This window comes from Eleutherodactylus coqui, chromosome 2 (genome assembly GCF_035609145.1).
Source record: "Eleutherodactylus coqui strain aEleCoq1 chromosome 2, aEleCoq1.hap1, whole genome shotgun sequence".
Taxonomy (NCBI): domain Eukaryota; kingdom Metazoa; phylum Chordata; class Amphibia; order Anura; family Eleutherodactylidae; genus Eleutherodactylus; species Eleutherodactylus coqui.
The window spans coordinates 344,768,552-344,795,967 of NC_089838.1; the positions used below are offsets into that span (position 1 = coordinate 344,768,552).

Below are 27,416 nucleotides of genomic sequence, written 5' to 3' on the forward strand. Positions count from 1 at the left end.
CTAACGGGGTCACTCTTACTACTGGGGGACACTCTTACTATTGGCGCCACTAACGGGGTCACTCTTACTATTGGCGCCATTAACGGGGTCACTCTTACTACTGGGGGTCACTCTTACTATTGGCACCACTAACGGGGTCACTCTTACTACTGGGGGTCACTCTTACTATTGGCACCATTAACGGGGATACTATTACTATTGGCGCCATTAACGGGGATACTATTACTATTGGCGCCACTAACGGGGTCACTCTTACTATTGGCGCCATTAACGGGGTCACTCTTACTACTGGGGGTCACTCTTACTATTGGCACCACTAACGGGGTCACTCTTACTACTGGGGGTCACTCTTACTATTGGCGCCATTAATGGGGTCACTCTTACTATTGGCGCCACTAACGGGGTCACTCTTACTATTGGCGCCACTAACGGGGTCACTCTTACTACTGGGGGACACTCTTACTATTGGCGCCACTAGCGGGGTCACTCTTACTACTGGGGGACACTCTTGCTATTGGCGCCACTAACGGGGTCACTCTTACTATTGGCGCCACTAACGGGGTCACTCTTACTACTGGGGGTCACTCTTACTATTGGCACCACTAACGGGGTCACTCTTACTACTGGGGGACACTCTTACTATTGGCACCACTAACGGGGTCACTCTTACTATTGGCACCACTAACGGGGTCACTCTTACTACTGGGGGTCACTCTTACTATTGGCACCATTAACGGGGATACTATTACTATTGGCGCCATTAACGGGGTCACTCTTACTAGTGGCGCCACTAACGGGGTCACTCTTACTAGTGGCGCCACTAACGGGGTCACTCTTACTACTGGGGGACACTCTTACTATTGGCGCCACTAACGGGGTCACTCTTACTACTGGGGGACACTCTTACTATTGGCACCACTAATGGGGTCACTCTTACTACTGGGGGACACTCTTACTATTGGCACCACTAACGGGGTCACTCTTACTACTGGGGGATAATCTTACTATTGGCACCACTAACGGGGTCACTCTTACTACTGGGGGACACTCTTACTATTGGCGCCACTAATGGGGTCACTCTTACTACTGGGGACACTCTTACTATTGGCACCACTAACGGGGTCACTCTTACTACTGGGGGACACTCTTACTATTGGCACCACTATCGGAGTCACTCTTACTACTGGGGACACTCTTACTATTGGCGGCACTAACGGAGTCACTCTTACTATTGGCGCCACTAACGGGGTCACTCTTACTATTGGCGCCACTAACGGGGTCACTCTTACTACTGGGGGACACTCTTACTATTGGCGCCACTAACGGGGTCACTCTTACTATTGGCGCCACTAACGGGGTCACTCTTACTATTGGGGACACTCTTACTATTGGCGCCACTAACGGGGATACTATTACTATTGGCGCCACTAACGGGGTCACTCTTACTACTGGGGGACACTCTTACTATTGGCGCCACTAACGGGGTCACTCTTACTACTGGGGGACACTCTTACTATTGGCGCCACTAACGGGGTCACTCTTACTATTGGGGACACTCTTACTATTGGCGCCACTAACGGGGTCACTCTTACTATTGGCGCCACTAACGGGGTCACTCTTACTATTGGCGCCACTAACGGGGTCACTCTTACTACTGGGGACACTCTTACTATTGGCGCCACTAACGGGGTCACTCTTACTACTGGGGTCACTCTTACTATTGGCGCCACTAACGGGGTCACTCTTACTACTGGGGGACACTCTTGCTATTGGCGCCATTAACGGGGTACTATTACTCTCAACGCTCCTAACTACTTGCGTTTTTTTAACGCGACTCTTGATGGGACTCTCTAATGTTACAAACGCATCGCACAGAAATGGGAAAGCACAAAGTACAAAGTGGCGATGTGTTTGTAACAGAAGGTCCCATTGACAATTGTGTGAAAAAAATGCAAGTGGGTGCGAGCCCTCACCTCAAAACAGACCGACAGACTGGGGCAAGTTCAGAGAAGAGTCACCAAGATGGTGAGCGGTCTGCAAATCATGTCCTATGAGGAACGGGTAAAGGATCTGGGAATGTTTAGCAGAAGAGAAGGCTGAGAGGAGACTTAATAGCTGTCTACAAATATCTGAAGGGCTGTCACAGTGCAGAGGGATCAGCCCTATTCTCATCTGTACAAGGAAAGACTAGAAGCAATGGGATGAAACTGAAAGAGAAGAGACACAGATTAGATATTAGACAGTGAGGGGGATCAATGAGTGGAACAGGTTGCCACGGGAGGTGGGGAGTTCTCCTTCAATGAAGTTTCAGTGGTTTAGATATGTGTTGGGTACCTTGAGGCTTTGGGGCGGGGGGTACCATTGCACACTAAGCATAAAGGCTTGCGCCCCCGCTGACTACAGGACCCGGGCAGATGATTAGCATTCAGGTTAATGAGATTTCAGAGGGCTGATGGGCGACCTAATAACTATAAACACATCGGAGACCTCTCCTTCGTCTACAACTAGGGGGCGCCTCTTCGTGCTCACCTGGTCCGTACTCTCCTCCTTCCAGTTTGAATGCCTGAGCCTTCACGTTCATGACTGTAAGGGTCACGTTTGAGGTGACATGAATGTCCACTTCTGCGCAGGAGAAGGCGCGTCCGAGAGGGGTGAGCATGTCTCGGACCCCGTCATTACCCAACTTCTCAGATCCTGGAGAAACAAATCAGCGTTTAGATGTACCTTCACCAAGTAGGATGTTTTGGGGTGCGGGAGGAAACCGGAGCTCCCAAGGAGACCCCCCCAAAATCGGGGAGAACATACAAACTCCGTGCAGCGCTGCCGGACAACGGTGACCCCAGGTAGAGGAGGAGACCCCGCTGGTACCTTTGTCCTTCAGAGTGATGTTGACTGCGCCCAGGAAGAAGTTGTTGCCTTCGGCGTCCTGTGGAAGTGAAAAGCATCTGATCAGCAGGATATGGTTGCGGCGCCCATGTGAGCCCCTCGCCCTCTCCACGCTCGCCCACCCGCTCGCTCTGCTCCGTACCTGTCGGAATGTGATGCCCACTTGTCCGTGAGGAAACGTCAGGGTCAGCCAGGCTTTCTCCGCAGAGCAGCTTCCTGATGCGCGAGTCCTCGGCGCCGGCGGGATCACAATCTGCAGACGTTTACAAAGCTGTTAGCAATGCAAAAGCCAGAAGAAGCTCGATGCTGCTGCAGAACATCTTTTTACTGGATAACTCAACACAAATGGTTCAACTTTGCCCACAGTATGGAGAGCAGGAGACGCTGGGAAGAGTCGGGAAAGAGAGTTCTGCTACAGCCTAGAGACAGGTGGCACATAACATCCAGGCAAGGAGGGGGCGCTATAACTATGTGGGGCCACAAAGAGGGGAACTATTACTCTGGGGGCCATTGGGGGGCAGTATTAATTTGTGGGGTGACAGAAGGTGCCCAATTACTTTCTGGGGCCACACAGAAGGCATTATTACTGTGACCACAGAGGGGCGCTTTTATTTAGTGGGGCCACAGAGGGCACACTTGTGCTAAGGGGGTACTGGCAGACACAATATGTTGGGCTGTGCCAGCTTTGCCCCTCCCACTTGGAGGTTTGGTCTCCATTCTACTGGCAGTAGCTTATGGTGCCACCTAGAGATCCGTCTGCACGCCATCTTGGCCACGCAGATGGAGCGATGGGCCTTTATGGTCATTTCAGCGGCGTTGGAGATCGCTCGCCCCCTTCTCTGCAGACGCTAGCTTACCCGAAGGGAAATAGCGCCACCGACAGATCATTTTTAGGACAACATACTAGACTTGATTGATGTCAAACGCCAAATCCTTGCAGATCATGTGAACACGGGCCAACGACTGCCAACTTACTCCATACGATGATCGCCCGCGGACTTACCCCCGGCCGAGCGCTGTCATTGAAGGATATTCTGAAGGACGCTGTTATCCTCAAGCATACGCCTGTTGTGCCATTGACCACGTACTCCGTAGGGGGCGCCGTCGGGGGGAGAGAAGTCTGATTTCCAGCTGGGATGGTTGTAAAATACGTTGTGTTAGCGTGTGCCGCTGGTGTAGATGTGTGATTGGCGTGTGCGGTGGGATGGGGTGTAGTTGTGTTAGCGTGTGCAGCTGGTGTAGATGTGTGATTGGCGTGTGCGGTGGGATGGGGTGTAGTTGTGTTAGCGTGTGCAGCTGGTGTAGATGTGTGATTGGCGTGTGCGGTGGGATGGGGTGTAGTTGTGTTAGCGTGTGCAGCTGGTGTAGATGTGTGATTGGCGTGTGCGGTGGGATGGGGTGTAGTTGTGTTAGCGTGTGCAGCTGGTGTAGATGTGTGATTGGCGTGTGCGGTGGGATGGGGTGTAGTTGTGTTAGCGTGTGCAGCTGGTGTAGATGTGTGATTGGCGTGTGCGGTGGGATGGGGTGTAGTTGTGTTAGCGTGTGCAGCTGGTGTAGATGTGTGATTGGCGTGTGCGGTGGGACGGGGTGTAGTTGTGTTAGCGTGTGCAGCTGGTGTAGATGTGTGATTGGCGTGTGTGGTGGGATGGGGTGTAGTTGTGTTAGCGTGTGCAGCTGGTGTAGATGTGTGATTGGCGTGTGCGGTGGGACGGGGTGTACTACGGGCAGTGGTATGAGTTGTGTGTAGCGTGGAGTGTGTTGTCATGCGGTGCGTGGTTGTTTTCTTCGGGCACGGCGCACACGCTGCGGTGGCGCTCCTTTCAGTCGGAGAATGTTCTTGGTCACCACAACAAGCTGCAATACAAACACAGAAGCCATAGTGAGTAAGGAGGACACGTGCGTGCAGATCTACGGACCGCGGCGAGCGCTGTGGAGTATCGGGCATAGAGGCAGCTCTACGGACCGGGGCGAGCGCTGTGGAGTATCGGGCATAGAGGCAGGTCTACGGACCGCGGCGAGCGCTGTGGACTATCCGGCATAGAGGCAGGTCCACGGACCGCGGCGAGCGCTGTGGAGAATCGGGCATAGAGGCAGGTCTACGGACCGCGGCGAGCGCTGTGGAGAATCGGGCATAGAGGCAGGTCTACGGACCGCGGCGAGCGCTGTGGAGTATCGGGCATAGAGGCAGCTCTACGGACCGGGGCGAGCGCTGTGGAGTATCGGGCATAGAGGCAGGTCTACGGACCGCGGCGAGCGCTGTGGACTATCCGGCATAGAGGCAGGTCCACGGACCGCGGCGAGCGCTGTGGAGAATCGGGCATAGAGGCAGGTCTACGGACCGCGGCGAGCGCTGTGGAGAATCGGGCATAGAGGCAGGTCTACGGACCGCGGCGAGCGCTGTGGAGTATCGGGCATAGAGGCAGGTCTACGGACCGCGGCGAGCGCTGTGGAGTATCGGGCATAGAGGCAGGTCTACGGACCGCGGCGAGCGTTGTGGACTATCCGGCATAGAGGCAGTTCTACGGACCGCGGCGAGCGCTGTGGAGAATCGGGCATAGAGGCAGGTCTACGGACCGCGGCGAGCGCTGTGGAGTATCGGGCATAGAGGCAGGTCTACGGACCGCGGCGAGCGCTGTGGAGTATCGGGCATAGAGGCAGGTCTACGGACCGCGGCGAGCGCTGTGGAGTATCGGGCATAGAGGCAGCTCTACGGACCGCGGCGAGCGCTGTGGAGTATCGGGCATAGAGGCAGGTCTACGGACCGCGGCGAGCGCTGTGGAGTATCGGGCATAGAGGCAGGTCTACGGACCGCGGCGAGCGCTGTGGAGTATCGGGCATAGAGGCAGGTCTACGGACCGCGGCGAGCGCTGTGGAGTATCGGGCATAGAGGCAGGTCTACGGACCGCGGCGAGCGCTGTGGACTATCCGGCATAGAGGCAGTTCTACGGACCGCGGCGAGCGCTGTGGAGAATCGGGCATAGAGGCAGGTCTACGGACCGCGGCGAGCGCTGTGGAGTATCGGGCATAGAGGCAGGTCTACGGACCGCGGCGAGCGCTGTGGAGTATCGGGCATAGAGGCAGGTCTACGGACCGCGGCGAGCGTTGTGGACTATCCGGCATAGAGGCAGTTCTACGGACCGCGGCGAGCGCTGTGGAGAATCGGGCATAGAGGCAGGTCTACGGACCGCGGCGAGCGCTGTGGAGTATCGGGCATAGAGGCAGGTCTACGGACCGCGGCGAGCGCTGTGGAGTATCGGGCATAGAGGCAGGTCTACGGACCGCGGCGAGCGCTGTGGAGTATCGGGCATAGAGGCAGCTCTACGGACCGCGGCGAGCGCTGTGGAGTATCGGGCATAGAGGCAGGTCTACGGACCGCGGCGAGCGCTGTGGAGTATTGGGCATAGAGGCAGGTCTACGGACCGCGGCGAGCGCTGTGGAGTATCGGGCATAGAGGCAGGTCTACGGACCGCGGCGAGCGCTGTGGAGTATCGGGCATAGAGGCAGGTCTACGGACCGCGGCGAGCGCTGTGGAGTATCGGGCATAGAGGCAGGTCTACGGACCGCGGCGAGCGCTGTGGAGTATCGGGCATAGAGGCAGGTCTACGGACCGCGGCGAGCGCTGTGGACTATCCGGCATAGAGGCAGCTCTACGGACCGCGGCGAGCGCTGTGGAGTATCGGGCATAGAGGCAGCTCTACGGACCGCGGCGAGCGCTGTGGAGTATCGGGCATAGAGGCAGTTCTACGGACCGCGGCGAGCGCTGTGGAGTATCGGGCATAGAGGCAGGTTTACGGACCGCGGCGACCGTTGTGGACTATCCGGCATAGAGGCAGGTCTACGGACCGGGGCGAGCGCTGTGGAGTATCGGGCATAGAGGCAGGTCTACGGACCGCGGCGAGCGCTGTGGCGTATCTGGCATAGAGGCAGGTCTACGGACCGCGGCGAGCGCTGTGGAGTATCGGGCATAGAGGCAGTTCTACGGACCGCGGCGAGCGCTGTGGAGTATCGGGCATAGAGGCAGGTCTACGGACCGCGGCGAGCGCTGTGGAGTATCGGGCATAGAGGCAGGTCTACGGACCGCGGCGAGCGCTGTGGAGTATCGGGCATAGAGGCAGTTCTACGGACCGCGGCGAGCGCTGTGGAGTATCGGGCATAGAGGCAGGTCTACGGACCGCGGCGAGCGCTGTAAAGTATCAGGCATAGAGGCAGGTCTACGGACCGCGGCGAGCGTTGTGGAGTATCGGGCATAGAGGCAGGTCTACGGACCGCGGCGAGCGCTGTGGAGTATCGGGCATAGAGGCAGGTCTACGGACCGCGGCGAGCGCTGTGGAGTATCGGGCATAGAGGCAGGTCTACGCACCGCGGCGAGCGCTGTGGAGTATCGGGCATAGAGGCAGGTCTACGGACCGCGGCGAGCGCTGTGGAGTATCGGGCATAGAGGCAGGTCTACGGACCGCGGCGAGTGCTGTGGAGTATCGGGCATAGAGGCAGTTCTACGGACTGCGGCGAGCGCTGTAAAGTATCAGGCATAGAGGCAGGTCTACGGACCGCGGCGAGCGCTGTGGAGTATCGGGCATAGAGGCAGGTCTACGGACCGCGGCGAGCGCTGTGGAGTATCGGGCATAGAGGCAGGTCTACGGACCGCGGCGAGCGTTGTGGAGTATCGGGCATAGAGGCAGGTCTACGGACCGCGGCGAGCGCTGTGGAGTATCGGGCATAGAGGCAGGTCTACGGACCGCGGCGAGCGCTGTGGAGTATCGGGCATAGAGGCAGGTCTACGCACCGCGGCGAGCGCTGTGGAGTATCGGGCATAGAGGCAGGTCTACGGACCGCGGCGAGCGCTGCGGAGTATCGGGCATAGAGGCAGGTCTACGGACCGCGGCGAGCGCTGTGGAGTATCGGGCATAGAGGCAGGTCTACGCACCGCGGCGAGCGCTGTGGAGTATCCGGCATAGAGGCAGTTCTACGGACCGCGGCGAGCGTTGTGGAGTATCGGGCATAGAGGCAGCTCTACGGACCGCGGCGAGCGCTGTGGAGTATCGGGCATAGAGGCAGCTCTACGGACCGCGGCGAGCGCTGTGGAGTATCGGGCATAGAGGCAGGTCTACGGACCGCGGCAAGCGCTGTGGAGTATCGGGCATAGAGGCAGGTCTACGGACCGCGGCGAGCGCTGTGGAGTATCGGGCATAGAGGCAGGTCTACGGACCGCGGCGAGCGCTGTGGAGTATCGGGCATAGAGGCAGGTCTACGGACCGCGGCGAGCGCTGTGGAGTATCGGGCATAGAGGCAGGTCTACGGACCGCGGCGAGCGCTGTGGAGTATCGGGCATAGAGGCAGGTCTACGGACCGCGGCGAGCGCTATAAAGTATCAGGCATAGAGGCAGCTCTACGGACCGCGGCGAGCGCTGTGGAGTATCGGGCATAGAGGCAGCTCTACGGACCGCGGCGAGCGCTGTGGAGTATCGGGCATAGAGGCAGGTCTACGGACCGCGGCGAGCGCTGTGGAGTATCGGGCATAGAGGCAGGTCTACGGACCGCGGCGAGCGCTGTGGAGTATCGGGCATAGAGGCAGGTCTACGGACCGCGGCGAGCGCTGTGGAGTATCGGGCATAGAGGCAGATCTACGGACCGCGGCGAGCGCTGTGGACTGTCCGGCATAGAGGCAGGTCTACGGACCGCGGCAAATGCTGTGGAGTATCGGGCATAGAGGCAGGTCTACGGACCGCGGCGAGCGCTGTGGGGTATCGGGCATAGAGGCAGGTCTACGGACCGCGGCGAGCGCTGTGGAGTATCGGGCATAGAGGCAGGTCTACGGACCGCGGCGAGCGCTGTGGAGTATCGGGCATAGAGGCAGGTCTACGGACCGCGGCGAACGCTGTGGAGTATCGGGCATAGAGGCAGGTCTACGGACCGCGGCGAGCGCTGTGGCGTATCTGGCATAGAGGCAGGTCTACGGACCGCGGCGAGCGCTGTGGAGTATCGGGCATAGAGGCAGGTCTACGGACCGCGGCGAGCGTTGTGGAGTATCGGGCATAGAGGCAGGTCTACGGACTGCGGCGAGCGCTGTGGAGTATCGGGCATAGAGGCAGATCTACGGACCGCGGCGAGCGCTGTGGAGTATCGGGCATAGAGGCAGGTCTACGGACCGCGGTGAGCGCTGTGGAGTATCGGGCATAGAGGCAGTTCTACAGACCGCGGCGAGCGCTGTGGAGTATCGGACATAGAGGCAGGTCTACGGACCGCGGCGAGCGCTGTGGCGTATCGGGCACAGAGGCAGGTCTACGGACCGCGGCGAGCACTGTGGAGTATCGGGCAAAGAGGCAGGTCTACGGACCGCGGCGAGCGCTGTGGAGTATCGGGCATAGAGGCAGGTCTACGGACCGCGGCGAGCGCTGTGGCGTATCGGGCACAGAGGCAGGTCTACGGACCGCGGCGAGCGCTGTGGAGTATCGGGCAAAGAGGCAGGTCTACGGACCGCGGCGAGCGCTGTGGAGTATCGGGCATAGAGGCAGGTCTACGGACCGCGGCGAGCGCTGTGGAGTATCGGGCATAGAGGCAGGTCTACGGACCGCGGCGAGCGCTGTGGAGTATCGGGCATAGAGGCAGGTCTACGGACCGCGGCGAGCGCTGTGGAGTATCGGGCATAGAGGCAGGTCTACGGACCGGGGCGAGCGCTGTGGAGTATCGGGCATAGAGGCAGGTCTACGGACCGCGGCGAGCGCTGTGGAGTATCGGGCATAGAGGCAGGTCTACGGACCGCGGCGAGCGCTGTGGAGTATCGGGCATAGAGGCAGGTCTACGGACCGCGGCGAGCGCTGTGGAGTATCGGGCATAGAGGCAGGTCTACGGACCGCGGCGAGCGTTGTGGAGTATCGGGCATAGAGGCAGGTCTACGGACCGCGGCGAGCGCTGTGGAGTATCGGGCATAGAGGCAGCTCTACGGACCGCGGCGAGCGCTGTGGAGTATCGGGCATAGAGGCAGTTCTTCGGACCGCGGCGAGCGCTGTGGAGTATCGGGCATAGAGGCAGGTCTACGGACCGCGGCGAGCGCTGTGGAGTATCGGGCATAGAGGCAGGTCTACGGACCGCGGCGAGCGCTGTGGAGTATCGGGCATAGAGGCAGGTCTACGGACCGCGGTGAGCGCTGTGGCGTATCGGGCACAGAGGCAGGTCTACGGACCGCGGCGAGCGCTGTGGAGTATCGGGCAAAGAGGCAGGTCTACGGACCGCGGCGAGCGCTGTGGAGTATCGGGCATAGAGGCAGGTCTACGGACCGCGGCGAGCGCTGTGGAGTATCGGGCATAGAGGCAGGTCTACGGACCGCGGCGAGCGCTGTGGAGTATCGGGCATAGAGGCAGGTCTACGGACCGCGGCGAGCGCTGTGGAGTATCGGGCATAGAGGCAGGTCTACGGACCGGGGCGAGCGCTGTGGAGTATCGGGCATAGAGGCAGGTCTACGGACCGCGGCGAGCGCTGTGGAGTATCGGGCATAGAGGCAGGTCTACGGACCGCGGCGAGCGCTGTGGAGTATCGGGCATAGAGGCAGGTCTACGGACCGCGGCGAGCGCTGTGGAGTATCGGACATAGAGGCAGGTCTACGGACCGCGGCGAGCGCTGTGGAGTATCGGGCATAGAGGCAGGTCTACGGACCGCGGCGAGCGCTGTGGAGTATCGGGCATAGAGGTGTCACAACAACATTGCTGTTCTGAACTTCCAGCTTTCACCGTCAGTGGAGGATTTTTTAGGCCTCGTTCACACGGACGGGGTATGGGGAGCTCAGGCCCCACTGATTTGCATTGGCGTATTCGGACCTGCGTTTTCAAGTGCATATTTACAGGAACCAAAATAGGCCATTGAAGTGGATGGGATCTCATAAACCTGCAGGAATCCGCCTGAAATCCATGAGGCCTACTGCGTTATTTATGTGCCTGCGAAAAGCACAATGAATACAGGCACAAAAAAATGCAAACAGCAGGGAATGCGCAATTTTGGGGTGAGCCGTAAGGCTGTGTGCGTGCGAACAAGCACAAGGCTGGTCTGATAAACACCGACCGACATCATGGATGAACACAGACCTTGTACACATGTTAAAGAGGAAGAAAAATATGTTTATCAAATGGAAAGAGGGGGAATATCTAAAGAATATAATGGGGTCTGCCGAAACTGTAGGGCAAGGGTCAGAAAAGCTAAAGCTGATAATGAACTGAGGCTTGTAAGAGAGGCCAAAAGCAATAAAAAGGGATTTGGGGGTCAAAAGCAAAAGAAAAGTCAGAGATGCTATTGGATGCTTACAGGATGAAAATGGGGAATTGGTTAAGAATGATGGTGAGAAGGACGGACTGTTAAATTCCTATTTTGTATCTGTTTTCTCTCAGAAAGTAGATGTAACATCAGCTGATCTTCCCTGTGCTATTGGGGGAATAAAAGAATGTAGGCTACCTATAAGCAGAGAGATGGTGAGGGAACACTCAGCTAACTTAGGGCTCCTTCCCACGGACGGATTTCCGCCGCGTAATACGCAGCGAAAATCCGCCGTGTTGCCCGCAGCTATTAGGTTTTATTGAACCTAATAGCTCAATGCTCACGGTGCAGAATTCCATCGCGAAATTCCGCACCGTGAAATCACCCGTACTCAACCACGGCATGCTCTATTTGCCGCGGGTGTACGCGCGGACGGCTTCCATTGCAGTCAATAGAAGCCCGTCTGTCACGCTATCTTCCACTGTAACACAGCGGAAGATAGCGTGAAACCGCTTCCCCGCCCACCACCAGCCGTGTCATATGACTCAGCCGGCGCATCATGTGACGCTGTGGGCGTGTCATATGATGCGGCCGGCGTGTCACATGACACTGCGGCGCATGTGCGCCGAAGCGTCATGCGAGACGGAAGACGCCGGATCCGCAGGTAAGTATGGGGTCTCTGGGGAGCGCCGTGACGTGCTCCGCCGCAGAATTCTGCTGCAGAGCCCGTCACGGCCGTGTGCAGCCGCCCTTACATGAACCCAAGTCTCAAGGTCCAGATGAATTACATCCTAGGATACTAAAGGAAGCAGCGGAGGTAATTGCTGAACCACTCGCCATAATCTGTGAAAATTCCTGGAGAACAGGAGAAGTCAGAGAAGATTGGAAAAGTGCAAATGTCCCTATTTTTTAAAAAGGTAAGAATCCAGGAAACTGCAGGCCTGTGAGCCTGACTGCTATACCGGGAAGGATCTCTGAACAAATTATTAAACAGCATGTATGCAAGTACTTGGATGAGAATGGAGTAATCAACCAGAGCCAGCGTGGGTGTGTAACAAACAGGTCATGCCAGACGGATCTAATTTCCTTCAATGACAGAATCACTGACTGGGCTGATCAGGGAAATGCGGTGGATATAGTATATCTTGACTTTAGTAAAGCATCTGACAAAGTATCTCATATCATACTTATTGTAAAAATGACCAAATCTGGGATTGACAAGGCAACTGTTAGGTGGATTCACAACTGGCTGAGTAATCAAAGAGTGGTCATAAATGGCTGCACATCCAAGTAGAAGAATGTATCAAGTGGGGACCACAAGGCTCTGTCCTGGGCCCAGTGTTGGTCAAAATTGTTATAAATGATCTGGGGGAGGGAATTGATGGGAAACTGATCAAATTTGCTGATGACACAAAGCTAGGAGGGATAGCTAACACCAGGGAAGAGAGAGGATTCAAAAAGATCTAGAAAAGCTTGCACAGTGGTCGGTGACTAACAGAATGGTATTTAACAAGGAGAAATGCAAAGTCCTACATCTGGGCAAGGAAAATGAAGAAAGCAGATACAGAATGGAAGGAGTTGGGCTAAGCAGCAGCACATGTGAAAAAGACTTGGGTATACTAATAGATCATAGACTGAACATGAGTCAACAATGTGATGCAGCAGCCAAAAAGGCAAACACAATTCTGGGATGTATTAAGAGAAGTGTAGAGTCTAGATCACGTGAGGTCATTATCCCCTCTACTCTTCCTTAGTCAGACCTCATCTGGAATACTGTGTCCAGTTCTGGGCACCCCACTTCTGAAGGGCTGTCACAGTGCAGAGGGATCAGCCCTATTCTTATCTGCACAAGGAAAGACTAAAAGCAATGGGATGAAACTGAAAGGGAGGAGACACAGATTAGATATTAGACAGTGAAGGGATCAATGAGTGGAACAGGTTGCCACGGGAGGTGGTGAGTTCTCCTTCAATGGAAGTGTTCAGAGGCTGGACAGACATCTGTCTGGGATGATTTAGTGATCCTGCACTGAGCAGGGGGTTGGACCCGATGACCCCGGGGGTCCCTTCCAACTCTACCATTCTAGGATTCTATGCTGGTAGATGAGCGTGATGTGTTTCGTAGCACATATGATTTTCTCATTCACGTGGGCTTGTTTATGCTCTGTATTCCATGGATATCCCAGAGGAGCATGAATGGCCTTAGAAGTCTCCTCACTCATCGTCTAGGTGTCTACCTAAGGAGTAAAGACTGCGTTCTTGACCCGTCACAGGCCTCTCGCTGGCCGAGCCAGAAACCTACTGTACACTGATGAGGTCGGAGCACCCGGAAACAGCTGTCTGTGTATGGATTCTGGCTCGGCTTTCATTTCCCAGTCATTGTTACAAGGCTTGTATAAAGAGTCTGACTTTGACTTGAAGGAATGTTGCCTTCCAATAGGTGGCACTGCAGAGGTATTGGTCGATCTCCCTTATTTGGGTATTACCCAGAGGAGCGTGAATGGCCTTATAAGTCTTCTTACTCACCTTCTAGGTGCATATTTTTGGGCATGTCATGTGGACAGCCTAACCCCTTAACAACCACCCGCACACCTTATAATGGTGGCCGTTAAGGGGCTTTATTCTGATGCAATTGCCTGTTTAGAGTGCTGCATCAGAAGCCTGGCATGGGTCTACCATGCCAGGGAACTGGTGCTTGGCTGTAGGATAACAGCCTGGCACTTGCCTCAAATAGCACAGCTCGGAGAAACCGACGATCCCTGATGTTTAACCTGTTACATGCCACTGGAGGGGGCTCCTTTGATGTGATTTTGGGGTCCCGATGGGTTGCTTATGCACCCAGAGGCTTGTATATGGCCTCTGGGTCTGCCTCTAGCTAAGCTTCATAGGCTTTATAATACACTGCTATACTGATGTATTGCAGTGTATTATAAGAATGATAAAAATGGGGATATTCAAGTCTAAAGAGACAATAATGAAAAGTAAAAACAACTAAACCCGTAAAACCAGAGCGCACCCCAATAGCTAAGTACAGAAACCCCACAAAGCCATGGCGATAGGAGCGACTGCCTTACAAAAAGCAGAATAGAAAGTGATCAAAACATGACATTACAAACCCCTTCACAGCACAGAGAGGGCCCTTAGGGGCCGCACACACTCGGGGGTTAACGCTGCGATGTCGCTGCATTTTCTTCACCACGATTGTCAGTGGGACTCTCTAATGTTAAAACTGTATCACAAGTTGGCGCTTTGTGATTTTTGTGCGAAGCGTTTTTAACATTAGAAAGTCCCATCGACAGTCGCCCCGAGAGTGTGCGGGCCCTGGGAGCGTGCGGGCCCTGAGAGCGTGCGGTCCCTTAGAGACTGCGAACCCTTAGAGACTGCGAACCCTTAGAGACTGCGAACCCTGAGAGCGTGCGAGCCCTGAGAGCCTGCGAACCCTGAGAGCGTGCGGGCCCCTAGAGCGTGCGGGACCCTGAGAGTGTGCGAACCCTGAGAGCATGCGGGACCCTGAGAGCGTACGGGCCCCTAGAGCGTGCGGGCCCCTAGAGCGTGCGGGCCCTGAGAGCGTGCGGGCACTTAGAGCGTGCGGGACCCTGAGAGCATGCGGGACCCTGAGAGTGTGCGAACCCTGAGAGTATGCGGGACCCTGAGAGCGTGCAGGCCCTAAGAGCGTGCGGGCCCTGAGAGCGTGCGAACTCTGAGAGCGTGCGGACCTTAGCGGGCTTCGAATCAGCAAAAAAAAGATACATTTAGGGGAAAAAAAGTGTAAAAAGTTGCAAGAAACCCCCATTATATATGTGGTGCTGACACAATGGCAGCGGCCGGCGGCATTAGTGGAACCTATTATTTACACCTCACAGTAAACAGCGGGGATATAGTCCCTACTGTGGGGGATGTCTGGTATGTAGTACCTCCTGTGGGGAGATGTCGGGGATGTAGTCCCTACTGTGGGAGATGTCTGGTATGTAGTACCTCCTGTGGGGAGATGTCGGGGATGTAGTACCTCCTGTGGGGAGATGTCAGGGATGTAGTACCTCCTGTGGAAGATGTCGGGGATGTAGTACCTACTGTGGGAGATGTCGGGGATGTAGTACCTCCTGTGGGGAGATGTCGGGGATGTAGTACCTCCTGTGGGGAGATGTCGGGGATGTAGTACCTCCTGTGGGAGATGTCAAGGATGTAGTACCTCCTGTGGGAGATGTCGGGGATGTAGTACCTCCTGTGGGGAGATGTCGGGGGATGTAGTACCTCCTGTGGGAGATGTCAGGGATGTAGTACCTACTGTGGGGAGATGTCGGGGATGTAGTACCTCCTATAAGGAGATGTCGGGGATGTAGTACCTCCTGTAAGGAGATGTCGGGGATGTAGTACCTCCTGTGGGGAGATGTCGGGGATGTAGTACCTCCTGTAAGGAGATGTCGGGGATGTAGTACCTCCTGTGGGAGATGTCGGGGATGTAGTACCTCCTGTGGGGAGATGTCATGGATGTAGTACCTCCTGTGGGGAGATGTCGGGGATGTAGTACCTCCTGTGGGGAGATGTCGGGGATGTAGTACCTCCTGTGGGGAGATGTCGGGGATGTAGTACCTCCTGTGGGAGATGTCGGGGATGTAGTACCTCCTGTAGGAGATGTCGGGGATGTAGTACCTCCTGTGGGAGATGTCGGGGATGTAGTACCTCCTGTGGGGAGATGTCGGGGGATGTAGTACCTCCTGTAGGGAGATGTCGGGGATGTAGTACCTCCTGTGGGGAGATGTCGGGGGATGTAGTACCTCCTGTGGGAGATGTCAGGGATGTAGTACCTACTGTGGGGAGATGTCGGGGATGTAGTACCTCCTATAAGGAGATGTCGGGGATGTAGTACCTCCTGTAAGGAGATGTCGGGGATGTAGTACCTCCTGTGGGGAGATGTCGGGGATGTAGTACCTCCTGTAAGGAGATGTCGGGGATGTAGTACCTCCTGTGGGAGATGTCGGGGATGTAGTACCTCCTGTGGGGAGATGTCATGGATGTAGTACCTCCTGTGGGGAGATGTCGGGGATGTAGTACCTCCTGTGGGGAGATGTCGGGGATGTAGTACCTCCTGTGGGGAGATGTCGGGGATGTAGTACCTCCTGTAGGAGATGTCGGGGATGTAGTACCTCCTGTGGGAGATGTCGGGGATGTAGTACCTCCTGTGGGGAGATGTCGGGGATGTAGTACCTCCTGTGGGGAGATGTCGGGGGATGTAGTACCTCCTGTGAGGAGATGTCAGGGATGTAGTACCTCCTGTGGGGAGATGTCGGGGATATAGTACCTCCTGTGGGGAGATGTCTGGTATGTAGTACCTCCTGTGGGGAGATGTCTGGTATGTAGTACCTCCTGTAAGGAGATGTCGGGGATGTAGTACCTCCTGTGGGGAGATGTCGGGGGATGTAGTACCTCCTGTAAGGAGATGTCGGGGATGTAGTACCTCCTATGGGAGATGTCAGAGATGTAGTACCTCCTATGGGAGATGTCAGGGATGTAGTACCTCCTGTGGGAGATGTCGGGGATGTAGTACCTCCTATGGGAGATGTCGGGGGATGTAGTACCTCCTGTGGGAGATGTCGGGGATGTAGTACCTCCTGTGGCAGATGTCGGGGATGTAGTACCTCCTATGGGAGATGTCAGGGATGTAGTACCTCCTGTGGGAGATGTCGGGGATGTAGTACCTCCTGTGAGGAGATGTCGGGGGATGTAGTACCTCCTGTGGGGAGATGTCGGGGATGTAGTACCTCCTGTGAGGAGATGTCGGGGATGTAGTACCTCCTGTGGGAGATGTCGGGGATGTAGTACCTCCTGTGGGGAGATGTCGGGGGATGTAGTACCTCCTGTGGGGAGATGTCGGGGGATGTAGTACCTCCTGTGGGGAGATGTCGGGGATGTAGTACCTCCTGTAAGGAGATGTCAGGGATGTAGTACCTCCTGTGGCAGATGTCAGGGATGTAGTACCTCCTGTGAGGAGATGTCGGGGATGTAGTACCTCCTGTGGGGAGATGTCGGGGGATGTAGTACCTCCTGTGGGGAGATGTCGGGGATGTAGTACCTCCTGTGGGGAGATGTCGGGGGATGTAGTACCTCCTGTGGGGAGATGTCGGGGATGTAGTACCTACTGTGGGAGATGTCGGGGATGTAGTACCTCCTGTGGGGAGATGTCGGGGATGTAGTACCTCCTGTGGGAGATGTCGGGGATGTAGTACCTCGTGTGGGGAGATGTGGGGAATGTAGTACCTACTGTGGGAGATGTCGGGGATGTAGTACCTCCTGTGGGAGATGTCGGGGATGTAGTACCTCCTGTGGCAGATGTCGGGGGATGTAGTACCTCCTGTGGGGAGATGTCGTGATGTAGTACCTCCTGTGGGGAGATGTCGGGGATGTAGTACCTCCTGTGGCAGATGTCGGGGGATGTAGTACCTCCTGTGGGGAGATGTCGGGGATGTAGTAACTCCTATGGGAGATGTCGGGGATGTAGTACCTCCTGTGGGAAGATTTCGGGGGATGTAGTACCTTCTGTGGGCAGATGTCGGGGGATGTAGTACCTCCTGTGGGGAGATGTCGGGGATGTAGTAACTCCTATGGGAGATGTCGGGGATGTAGTACCTCCTGTGGGAAGATTTCGGGGGATGTAGTACCTCCTGTGGCGGATGTCGGGGATGTAGTACCTCCTGTGGGAGATGTTGGGGATGTAGTACCTCCTGTGGGAGATGTCGGGGATGTAGTACCTCCAGTGGGGAGATGTCAGGGATGTAGTACCTCCTGTGGGAGATGTCGGGGATGTAGTACCTCCTGTGGGAAGATGTCGGGGGATGTAGTACCTCCTGTGGGGAGATGTCAGGGATGTAGTACCTCCTGTGGGAGATGTCGGGGATGTAGTACCTCCTGTGGGGAGATGTCGGGGGATGCAGTACCTCCTGTGGGGAGATGTCGGGGGATGTAGTACCTCCTGAGGGGAGATGTCGGGGGATGTAGTACCTCCTGAGGGGAGATGTCGGGGGATGTAGTACCTCCTGTGGGGAGATGTCGGGGAATGTAGTACCTCCTGTGGGGAGATGTCGGGGGATGTAGTACCTCCTGTGGGGAGATGTCGGGGGATGTAGTACCTCCTGAGGGGAGATGTCGGGGGATGTAGTACCTCCTGTGGGGAGATGTCGGGGGATGTAGTACCTCCTGTGGGGAGATGTCGGGGAATGTAGTACCTCCTGTGGGGAGATGTCGGGGGATGTAGTACCTCCTGTGGGGAGATGTCGGGGGATGTAGTACCTCCTGTGGGAGATGTCGGGGATGTAGTACCTCCTGTGGGGAGATGTCGGGGGATGTAGTACCTCCTGTGGGGAGATGTCGGGGATGTAGTACCTCCTGTGGGGAGATGTCGGGGGATGTAGTACCTCCTGTAGGGAGATGTCGGGGGATGTAGTACCTACAGTGGGAGATGTCGGGGGATGTAGTACCTCCTGTGGGGAGATGTCGGGGGATGTAGTACCTCCTGTAGGGAGATGTCGGGGGATGTAGTACCTCCTGTGGGGAGATGTGGGGAATGTAGTACCTCCTGCGGGAGATGTCGGGGATGTAGTACCTCCTGTGGGGAGATGTCGGGGATGTAGTACCTCCTGTGGGGAGATGTCGGGGATGTAGTACCTCCTGTGGGGAGATGTCGGGGATGTAGTACCTCCTGTGGGGAGATGTCGGGGATGTAGTACCTCCTGTGGGGAGATGTCTGGTATGTAGTACCTCCTGTGGGGAGATGTCTGGTATGTAGTACCTCCTGTAAGGAGATGTCGGGGATGTAGTACCTCGTGTGGGAGATGTCGGGGATGTAGTACCTCCTGTGGGGAGATGTCGGGGGATGTAGTACCTCCTGTAAGGAGATGTCGGGGATGTAGTACCTCCTATGGGAGATGTCAGAGATGTAGTACCTCCTGTGGGAGATGTCGGGGATGTAGTACCTCCTGTGAGGAGATGTCGGGGATGTAGTACCTCCTGTGGGGAGATGTCGGGGGATGTAGTACCTCCTGTAAGGAGATGTCGGGGATGTAGTACCTCCTATGGGAGATGTCAGAGATGTAGTACCTCCTGTGGGGAGATGTCAGGGATGTAGTTCCTCCTGTGGGAGATGTCGGGGATGTAGTACCTCCTGTGGCAGATGTCGGGGGATGTAGTACCTCCTGTGGGAGATGTCGGGGATGTAGTACCTCCTATGGGAGATGTCGGGGGATGTAGTACCTCCTGTGGGAGATGTCGGGGATGTAGTACCTCCTGTGGCAGATGTCGGGGGATGTAGTACCTCCTGTGGGAGATGTCGGGGATGTAGTACCTCCTATGGGAGATCTCAGGGATGTAGTACCTCCTGTGGGAGATGTCGGGGATGTAGTACCTCCTGTGAGGAGATGTCGGGGATGTAGTACCTCCTGTGGGAGATGTCGGGGGATGTAGTACCTCCTGTGGGGAGATGTCGGGGATGTAGTACCTCCTGTGGGAGATGTCGGGGATGTAGTACCTCGTGTGGGGAGATGTGGGGAATGTAGTACCTACTGTGGGAGATGTCGGGGATGTAGTACCTCCTGTGGGAGATGTCGGGGATGTAGTACCTCCTGTGGCAGATGTCGGGGGATGTAGTACCTCCTGTGGGGAGATGTCGTGATGTAGTACCTCCTGTGGGGAGATGTCGGGGATGTAGTACCTCCTGTGGCAGATGTCGGGGGATGTAGTACCTCCTGTGGGGAGATGTCGGGGATGTAGTAACTCCTATGGGAGATGTCGGGGATGTAGTACCTCCTGTGGGGAGATGTCTGGTATGTAGTACCTACTGTGGGAGATGTCGGGGATGTAGTACCTCCTGTGGGAAGATTTCGGGGGATGTAGTACCTTCTGTGGGCAGATGTCGGGGGATGTAGTACCTCCTGTGGGGAGATGTCGGGGATGTAGTAACTCCTATGGGAGATGTCGGGGATGTAGTACCTCCTGTGGGAAGATTTCGGGGGATGTAGTACCTCCTGTGGCAGATGTCGGGGATGTAGTACCTCCTGTGGGAGATGTCGGGGATGTAGTACCTCCAGTGGGGAGATGTCAGGGATGTAGTACCTCCTGTGGGAGATGTCGGGGATGTAGTACCTCCTGTGGGAAGATGTCGGGGGATGTAGTACCTCCTGTGGGGAGATGTCAGGGATGTAGTACCTCCTGTGGGAGATGTCGGGGATGTAGTACCTCCTGTGGGAGATGTCGGGGATGTAGTACCTCCTGAGGGGAGATGTCGGGGGATGTAGTACCTCCTGAGGGGAGATGTCGGGGGATGTAGTACCTCCTGTGGGGAGATGTCGGGGAATGTAGTACCTCCTGTGGGGAGATGTCGGGGGATGTAGTACCTCCTGTGGGGAGATGTCGGGGGATGTAGTACCTCCTGAGGGGAGATGTCGGGGGATGTAGTACCTCCTGTGGGGAGATGTCGGGGGATGTAGTACCTCCTGTGGGGAGATGTCGGGGAATGTAGTACCTCCTGTGGGGAGATGTCGGGGGATGTAGTACCTCCTGTGGGGAGATGTCGGGGGATGTAGTACCTCCTGTGGGAGATGTCGGGGATGTAGTACCTCCTGTGGGGAGATGTCGGGGGATGTAGTACCTCCTGTGGGGAGATGTCGGGGATGTAGTACCTCCTGTGGGGAGATGTCGGGGGATGTAGTACCTCCTGTGGGGAGATGTGGGGAATGTAGTACCTCCTGCGGGAGATGTCGGGGATGTAGTACCTCCTGTGGGGAGATGTCGGGGATGTAGTACCTCCTGTGGGGAGATGTCGGGGATGTAGTACCTCCTGTGGGGAGATGTCTGGTATGTAGTACCTCCTGTGGGGAGATGTCTGGTATGTAGTACCTCCTGTAAGGAGATGTCGGGGATGTAGTACCTCCTGTGGGAGATGTCGGGGATGTAGTACCTCCTGTGGGGAGATGTCGGGGGATGTAGTACCTCCTGTAAGGAGATGTCGGGGATGTAGTACCTCCTATGGGAGATTTCAGAGATGTAGTACCTCCTGTGGGAGATGTCGGGGATGTAGTACCTCCTGTGAGGAGATGTCGGGGATGTAGTACCTCCTGTGGGGAGATGTCGGGGGATGTAGTACCTCCTGTAAGGAGATGTCGGGGGATGTAGTACCTCCTGTGGGAGATGTCGGGGATGTAGTACCTCCTGTAAGGAGATGTCGGGGATGTAGTACCTCCTGTGGCAGATGTCGGGGGATGTAGTACCTCCTGTGGGAGATGTCGGGGATGTAGTACCTCCTATGGGAGATGTCGGGGGATGTAGTACCTCCTGTGGGAGATGTCGGGGATGTAGTACCTCCTGTGGCAGATGTCGGGGGATGTAGTACCTCCTGTGGGAGATGTCGGGGATGTAGTACCTCCTATGGGAGATCTCAGGGATGTAGTACCTCCTGTGGGAGATGTCGGGGATGTAGTACCTCCTGTGAGGAGATGTCGGGGATGTAGTACCTCCTGTGGGAGATGTCGGGGGATGTAGTACCTCCTGTGGGGAGATGTCGGGGATGTAGTACCTCCTGTGGGAGATGTCGGGGATGTAGTACCTCGTGTGGGGAGATGTGGGGAATGTAGTACCTACTGTGGGAGATGTCGGGGATGTAGTACCTCCTGTGGGAGATGTCGGGGATGTAGTACCTCCTGTGGCAGATGTCGGGGGATGTAGTACCTCCTGTGGGGAGATGTCGTGATGTAGTACCTCCTGTGGGGAGATGTCGGGGATGTAGTACCTCCTGTGGCAGATGTCGGGGGATGTAGTACCTCCTGTGGGGAGATGTCGGGGATGTAGTAACTCCTATGGGAGATGTCGGGGATGTAGTACCTCCTGTGGGGAGATGTCTGGTATGTAGTACCTACTGTGGGAGATGTCGGGGATGTAGTACCTCCTGTGGGAAGATTTCGGGGGATGTAGTACCTTCTGTGGGCAGATGTCGGGGGATGTAGTACCTCCTGTGGGGAGATGTCGGGGATGTAGTAACTCCTATGGGAGATGTCGGGGATGTAGTACCTCCTGTGGGAAGATTTCGGGGGATGTAGTACCTCCTGTGGCAGATGTCGGGGATGTAGTACCTCCTGTGGGAGATGTCGGGGATGTAGTACCTCCAGTGGGGAGATGTCAGGGATGTAGTACCTCCTGTGGGAGATGTCGGGGATGTAGTACCTCCTGTGGGAAGATGTCGGGGGATGTAGTACCTCCTGTGGGGAGATGTCAGGGATGTAGTACCTCCTGTGGGAGATGTCGGGGATGTAGTACCTCCTGTGGGAGATGTCGGGGATGTAGTACCTCCTGAGGGGAGATGTCGGGGATGTAGTACCTTCTGTAGGGAGATGTCGGGGATGTAGTACCTCCTGTGGGAGATGTCGGGGATGTAGTACCTCCTGTGGGAGATGTCGGGGATGTAGTACCTCCTGTGGGGAGATGTGGGGAATGTAGTACCTCCTGTGGGGAGATGTCGGGGGATGTAGTACCTCCTGTGAGGAGATGTTGGGGATGTAGTACCTCCTGTGGGAGATGTTGGGGATGTAGTACCTCCTGTGGGAGATGTCGGGGATGTAGTACCTCCTGTGGGAAGATGTCGGGGGATGTAGTACCTCCTGTGGGGAGATGTCAGGGATGTAGTACCTCCTGTGGGAGATGTCGGGGATGTAGTACCTCCTGTGGGAGATGTCGGGGATGTAGTACCTCCTGTGGGGAGATGTCGGGGATGTAGTACCTTCTGTAGGGAGATGTCGGGGATGTAGTACCTCCTGTGGGAGATGTCGGGGATGTAGTACCTCCTGTGGGAGATGTCGGGGATGTAGTACCTCCTGTGGGGAGATGTGGGGAATGTAGTACCTCCTGTGGGGAGATGTCGGGGGATGTAGTACCTCCTGTGAGGAGATGTTGGGGATGTAGTACCTCCTGTGGGAGATGTTGGGGATGTAGTACCTCCTGTGGGAGATGTCGGGGATGTAGTACCTCCTGTGGGGAGATGTCGGGGATGTAGTACCTCCTGTGGGGAGATGTCGGGGATGTAGTAGCTCCTGTATGGAGATGTCGGGGATGTAGTACCTCCTGTGGGAGATGTCGGGGATGTAGTACCTCCTATGGGAGATGTCGGGGGATGTAGTACCTCCTGTGGGGAGATGTCGGGGGATGTAGTACCTCCTGTGGGAGATGTCGGGGATGTAGTACCTCCTGTGGGGAGATGTCGGGGATGTAGTACCTCCTGTGGCAGATGTCGGGGATGTAGTACCTCCTGTGGCAGATGTCGGGGATGTAGTACCTCCTGTGGCAGATGTCGGGGATGTAGTACCTCCTGTGGCAGATGTCGGGGATGTAGTACCTCCTGTGGGAGATGTCGGGGATGTAGTACCTCCTGTGAGGAGATGTCGGGGATGTAGTACCTCCTGTGGGAGATGTCGGGATGTAGTACCTCCTGTGGGGAGATGTCGGGGGATGTAGTACCTCCTGTGGGGAGATGTCGGGGATGTAGTACCTCCTGTGAGGAGATGTCGGGGGATGTAGTACCTCCTGTGGGAGATGTCAGGGATGTAGTACCTCCTGTGGGGAGATGTCGGGGGATGTAGTACCTCCTGTGGGAGATGTCAGGGATGTAGTACCTCCTGTGGGGAGATGTAGGGGATGTAGTACCTCCTGTGGGGAGATGTCGGGGATGTAGTACCTCCTGTGGGAGATGTCGGGGGATGTAGTACCTCCTGTGGGAGATGTCAGGGATGTAGTACCTCCTGTGGGAGATGTCGGGGGATGTAGTACCTCCTGTGGGAGATGTCGGGGGATGTAGTACCTCCTGTGGCAGATGTCGGGGGATGTAGTACCTCCTGTGGGGAGATGTAGGGGATGTAGTACCTCCTGTGGGGAGATGTGGGGGATGTAGTACCTCCTGTGGGAGATGTCGGGGATGTAGTACCTCCTGTGGGAGATGTCGGGGATGTAGTACCTCCTGTGGGAGATGTCGGGGATGTAGTACCTCCTGTGGGAGATGTCGGGATGTAGTACCTCCTGTGAGGAGATGTCGGGGATGTAGTACCTCCTGTGGGAGATGTCGGGATGTAGTACCTCCTGTGGGGAGATGTCGGGGATGTAGTACCTCCTGTGGGGAGATGTCAGGGATGTAGTACCTCCTGTGGGAGATGTCAGGGATGTAGTACCTCCTGTGAGGAGATGTCGGGGATGTAGTACCTCCTGTGGGAGATGTCGGGATGTAGTACCTCCTGTGGGGAGATGTCGGGGGATGTAGTACCTCCTGTGAGGAGATGTCGGGGGATGTAGTACCTCCTGTGGGAGCTGTCGGGGATGTAGTACCTCCTGTGGGAGATGTCGGGGGACGTAGTACCTCCTGTGGGAGATGTCGGGGGATGTAGTACCTCCTGTGGCAGATGTCGGGGGATGTAGTACCTCCTGTGGGAGATGTCGGGGATGTAGTACCTCCTGTGGGAGATGTCGGGGATGTAGTACCTCCTGTGGGGAGATGTCGGGGGATGTAGTACCTCCTGTGGGGAGATGTCATGGATGTAGTACCTCCTGTGGGGAGATGTCGGGGGATGTAGTACCTCCTGTGGGGAGATGTGGGGGATGTAGTACCTCCTGTGGGAGATGTCAGGGATGTAGTACCTCCTGTGGGGAGATGTCAGGGATGTAGTACCTCCTGTGGGGAGATGTCGGGGGATGTAGTACCTCCTGTGGGAGATGTCGGGGGATGTAGTACCTCCTGTGGGGAGATGTAGGGGATGTAGTACCTCCTGTGGGGAGATGTGGGGGATGTAGTACCTCCTGTGGGAGATGTCGGGGATGTAGTACCTCCTGTGGGAGATGTCGGGGATGTAGTACCTCCTGTGGGAGATGTCGGGGATGTAGTACCTCCTGTGGGAGATGTCGGGGATGTAGTACCTCCTGTGGGGAGATGTCAGGGATGTAGTACCTCCTGTGGGAGATGTCGGGGATGTAGTACCTCCTGTGGGGAGATGTGGGGGATGTAGTACCTCCTGTGGGAGATGTCGGGGATGTAGTACCTCCTGTGGGAGATGTCGGGGATGTAGTACCTCCTGTGGGAGATGTCAGGGATGTAGTACCTCCTGTGGGAGATGTCGGGGATGTAGTACCTCCTGTGAGGAGATGTCGGGGATGTAGTACCTCCTGTATGGAGATGTCGGGGGATGTAGTACCTCCTGTGGGAGATGTCGGGGGATGTAGTACCTCCTGTGGGGAGATGTCGGGGATGTAGTACCTCCTGTGGGAGATGTCGGGGATGTAGTACCTCCTGTGGGGAGATGTCGGGGGATGTAGTACCTCCTGTGGGGAGATGTCGGGGATGTAGTACCTCCTGTGGGGAGATGTCAGGGATGTAGTACCTCCTGTGGGGAGATGTCGGGGGATGTAGTACCTCCTGTGGGGAGATGTCGGGGGATGTAGTACCTCCTGTGGCAGATGTCGGGGGATGTAGTACCTCCTGTGGGGAGATGTCGGGGATGTAGTACCTCCTGTGGGAGATGTCGGGGGATGTAGTACCTCCTGTGGCAGATGTCGGGGGATGTAGTACCTCCTGTGGGGAGATGTCGGGGGATGTAGTACCTCCTGTGGGGAGATGTCGGGGATGTAGTACCTCCTGTGGGAGATGTCGGGGGATGTAGTACCTCCTGTGGGAGATGTCGGGGGATGTAGTACCTCCTGTGGGGAGATGTCGGGGATGTAGTACCTCCTGTGGGGAGATGTCGGGGGATGTAGTACCTCCTGTGGGGAGATGTCGGGGGATGTAGTACCTCCTGAGGGGAGATGTCGGGGGATGTAGTACCTCCTGAGGGGAGATGTCGGGGATGTAGTACCTTGTATGTAGAGGCATAAGATAATGATTTTGCGCAGCGTTGCCATTCTTGGTCCTTGGTATCTGCGCTTCTTGCTGCCTGCCGTCTGGTCGTTCCTTCACCTTCTACCGCATTTTCATCAGGATCTTTCGCCCATTTCGCTGTCATGTGATCGCGCCCACATTCACTTCCCTTTTTAGTGTCAGTAAAAGGAAATGAGGAGAGGAAGTGTCTGTGATTGCTGGTAGGGAAATGCGGAGTTCTTACTGTGTACCTCACATGGCACGAAAGACATAAATGCCCCCATGACTGCACCCGTACCCGTGACGCCACCTAGTGGAAATCCATGGTCAGTGTATGTACAGCATCCGCAACCGGACGAGAAGAGAAATTAAGGTCACAATAGGAACTCAAAGCTTCAAGTTTACCAGCCACAGCCCCCATAACACTGACATCCACAGCCCCCCATAACACTGACATCCACAGCCCCCATAACACTGACATCCACAGCCCCCCATAACACTGACATCCACAGCACCCCATAACACTGACATCCACAGCCCCCATAACACTGACATCCACAGCCCCCATAACACTGACATCCACAGCCCCCATAACACTGACATCCACAGCCCCCCATAACACTGACATCCACAGCCCCCCCATAACACTGACATCCACAGCCCCCCCATAACACTGACATCCACAGCCCCCCCATAACACTGACATCCACAGCCCCCCCATAACACTGACATCCACAGCCCCCCATAACACTGACATCCACAGCCCCCCATAACACTGACATCCACAGCCCCCATAACACTGACATACACAGCCCCCATAACACTGACATCCACAGCCCCCCATAACACTGACATCCACAGCCCCCCCATAACACTGACATCCACAGCCCCCCCATAACACTGACATCCACAGCCCCCCCATAACACTGACATCCACAGCCCCCCATAACACTGACATCCACAGCCCCCCATAACACTGACATCCACAGCCCCCCCATAACACTGACATCCACAGCCCCCCCATAACACTGACATCCACAGCCCCCCCATAACATTGACATCCACAGCCCCCGATAACACTGACATCCACAGCCCCCCCATAACACTGACATCCACAGCCCCCATAACACTGACATCCACAGCCCCCCCAAAACACTGACATCCACAGCCCCCCCATAACACCGACATCCACAGCCACCCATAACACTGACATCCACAGCCCCCCCCATAACACTGACATCCACAGCCCCCCATAACACTGACATCCACAGCCCCCCCATAACACTGACATCCACAGCCCCCATAACACTGACATCCACAGCCCCCATAACACTGACATCCACAACCCCCCCATAACACTGACATCCACAGCCCCCCATAACACTGACATCCACAGCCCCCCCATAACACTGACATCCACAGC

At 56.1% G+C, this 27,416-nt stretch overlaps 1 protein-coding gene across 1 annotated transcript in view; it reads right to left on the reverse strand.

Moving 5' to 3' along the window:
- LOC136613101 (macrosialin-like) overlaps positions 1-26,213 on the reverse strand; it is a 35,957-nt gene extending 9,744 nt beyond the window's left edge. Inside the window, exons 1-5 of the mRNA XM_066593954.1 lie at positions 25,992-26,213; positions 3,890-4,740; positions 3,029-3,139; positions 2,869-2,926; positions 2,530-2,694 (exon numbers count right to left, since the gene is read on the reverse strand). Of these exons, the coding sequence (XP_066450051.1) occupies positions 2,530-2,694; positions 2,869-2,926; positions 3,029-3,139; positions 3,890-4,740; positions 25,992-26,037 (1,231 nt within the window). The 5' untranslated portion in view covers positions 26,038-26,213. The remainder of the gene's footprint in view (positions 1-2,529; positions 2,695-2,868; positions 2,927-3,028; positions 3,140-3,889; positions 4,741-25,991) is intronic.
- Between the last annotated feature and the right edge of the window lie 1,203 nt (positions 26,214-27,416).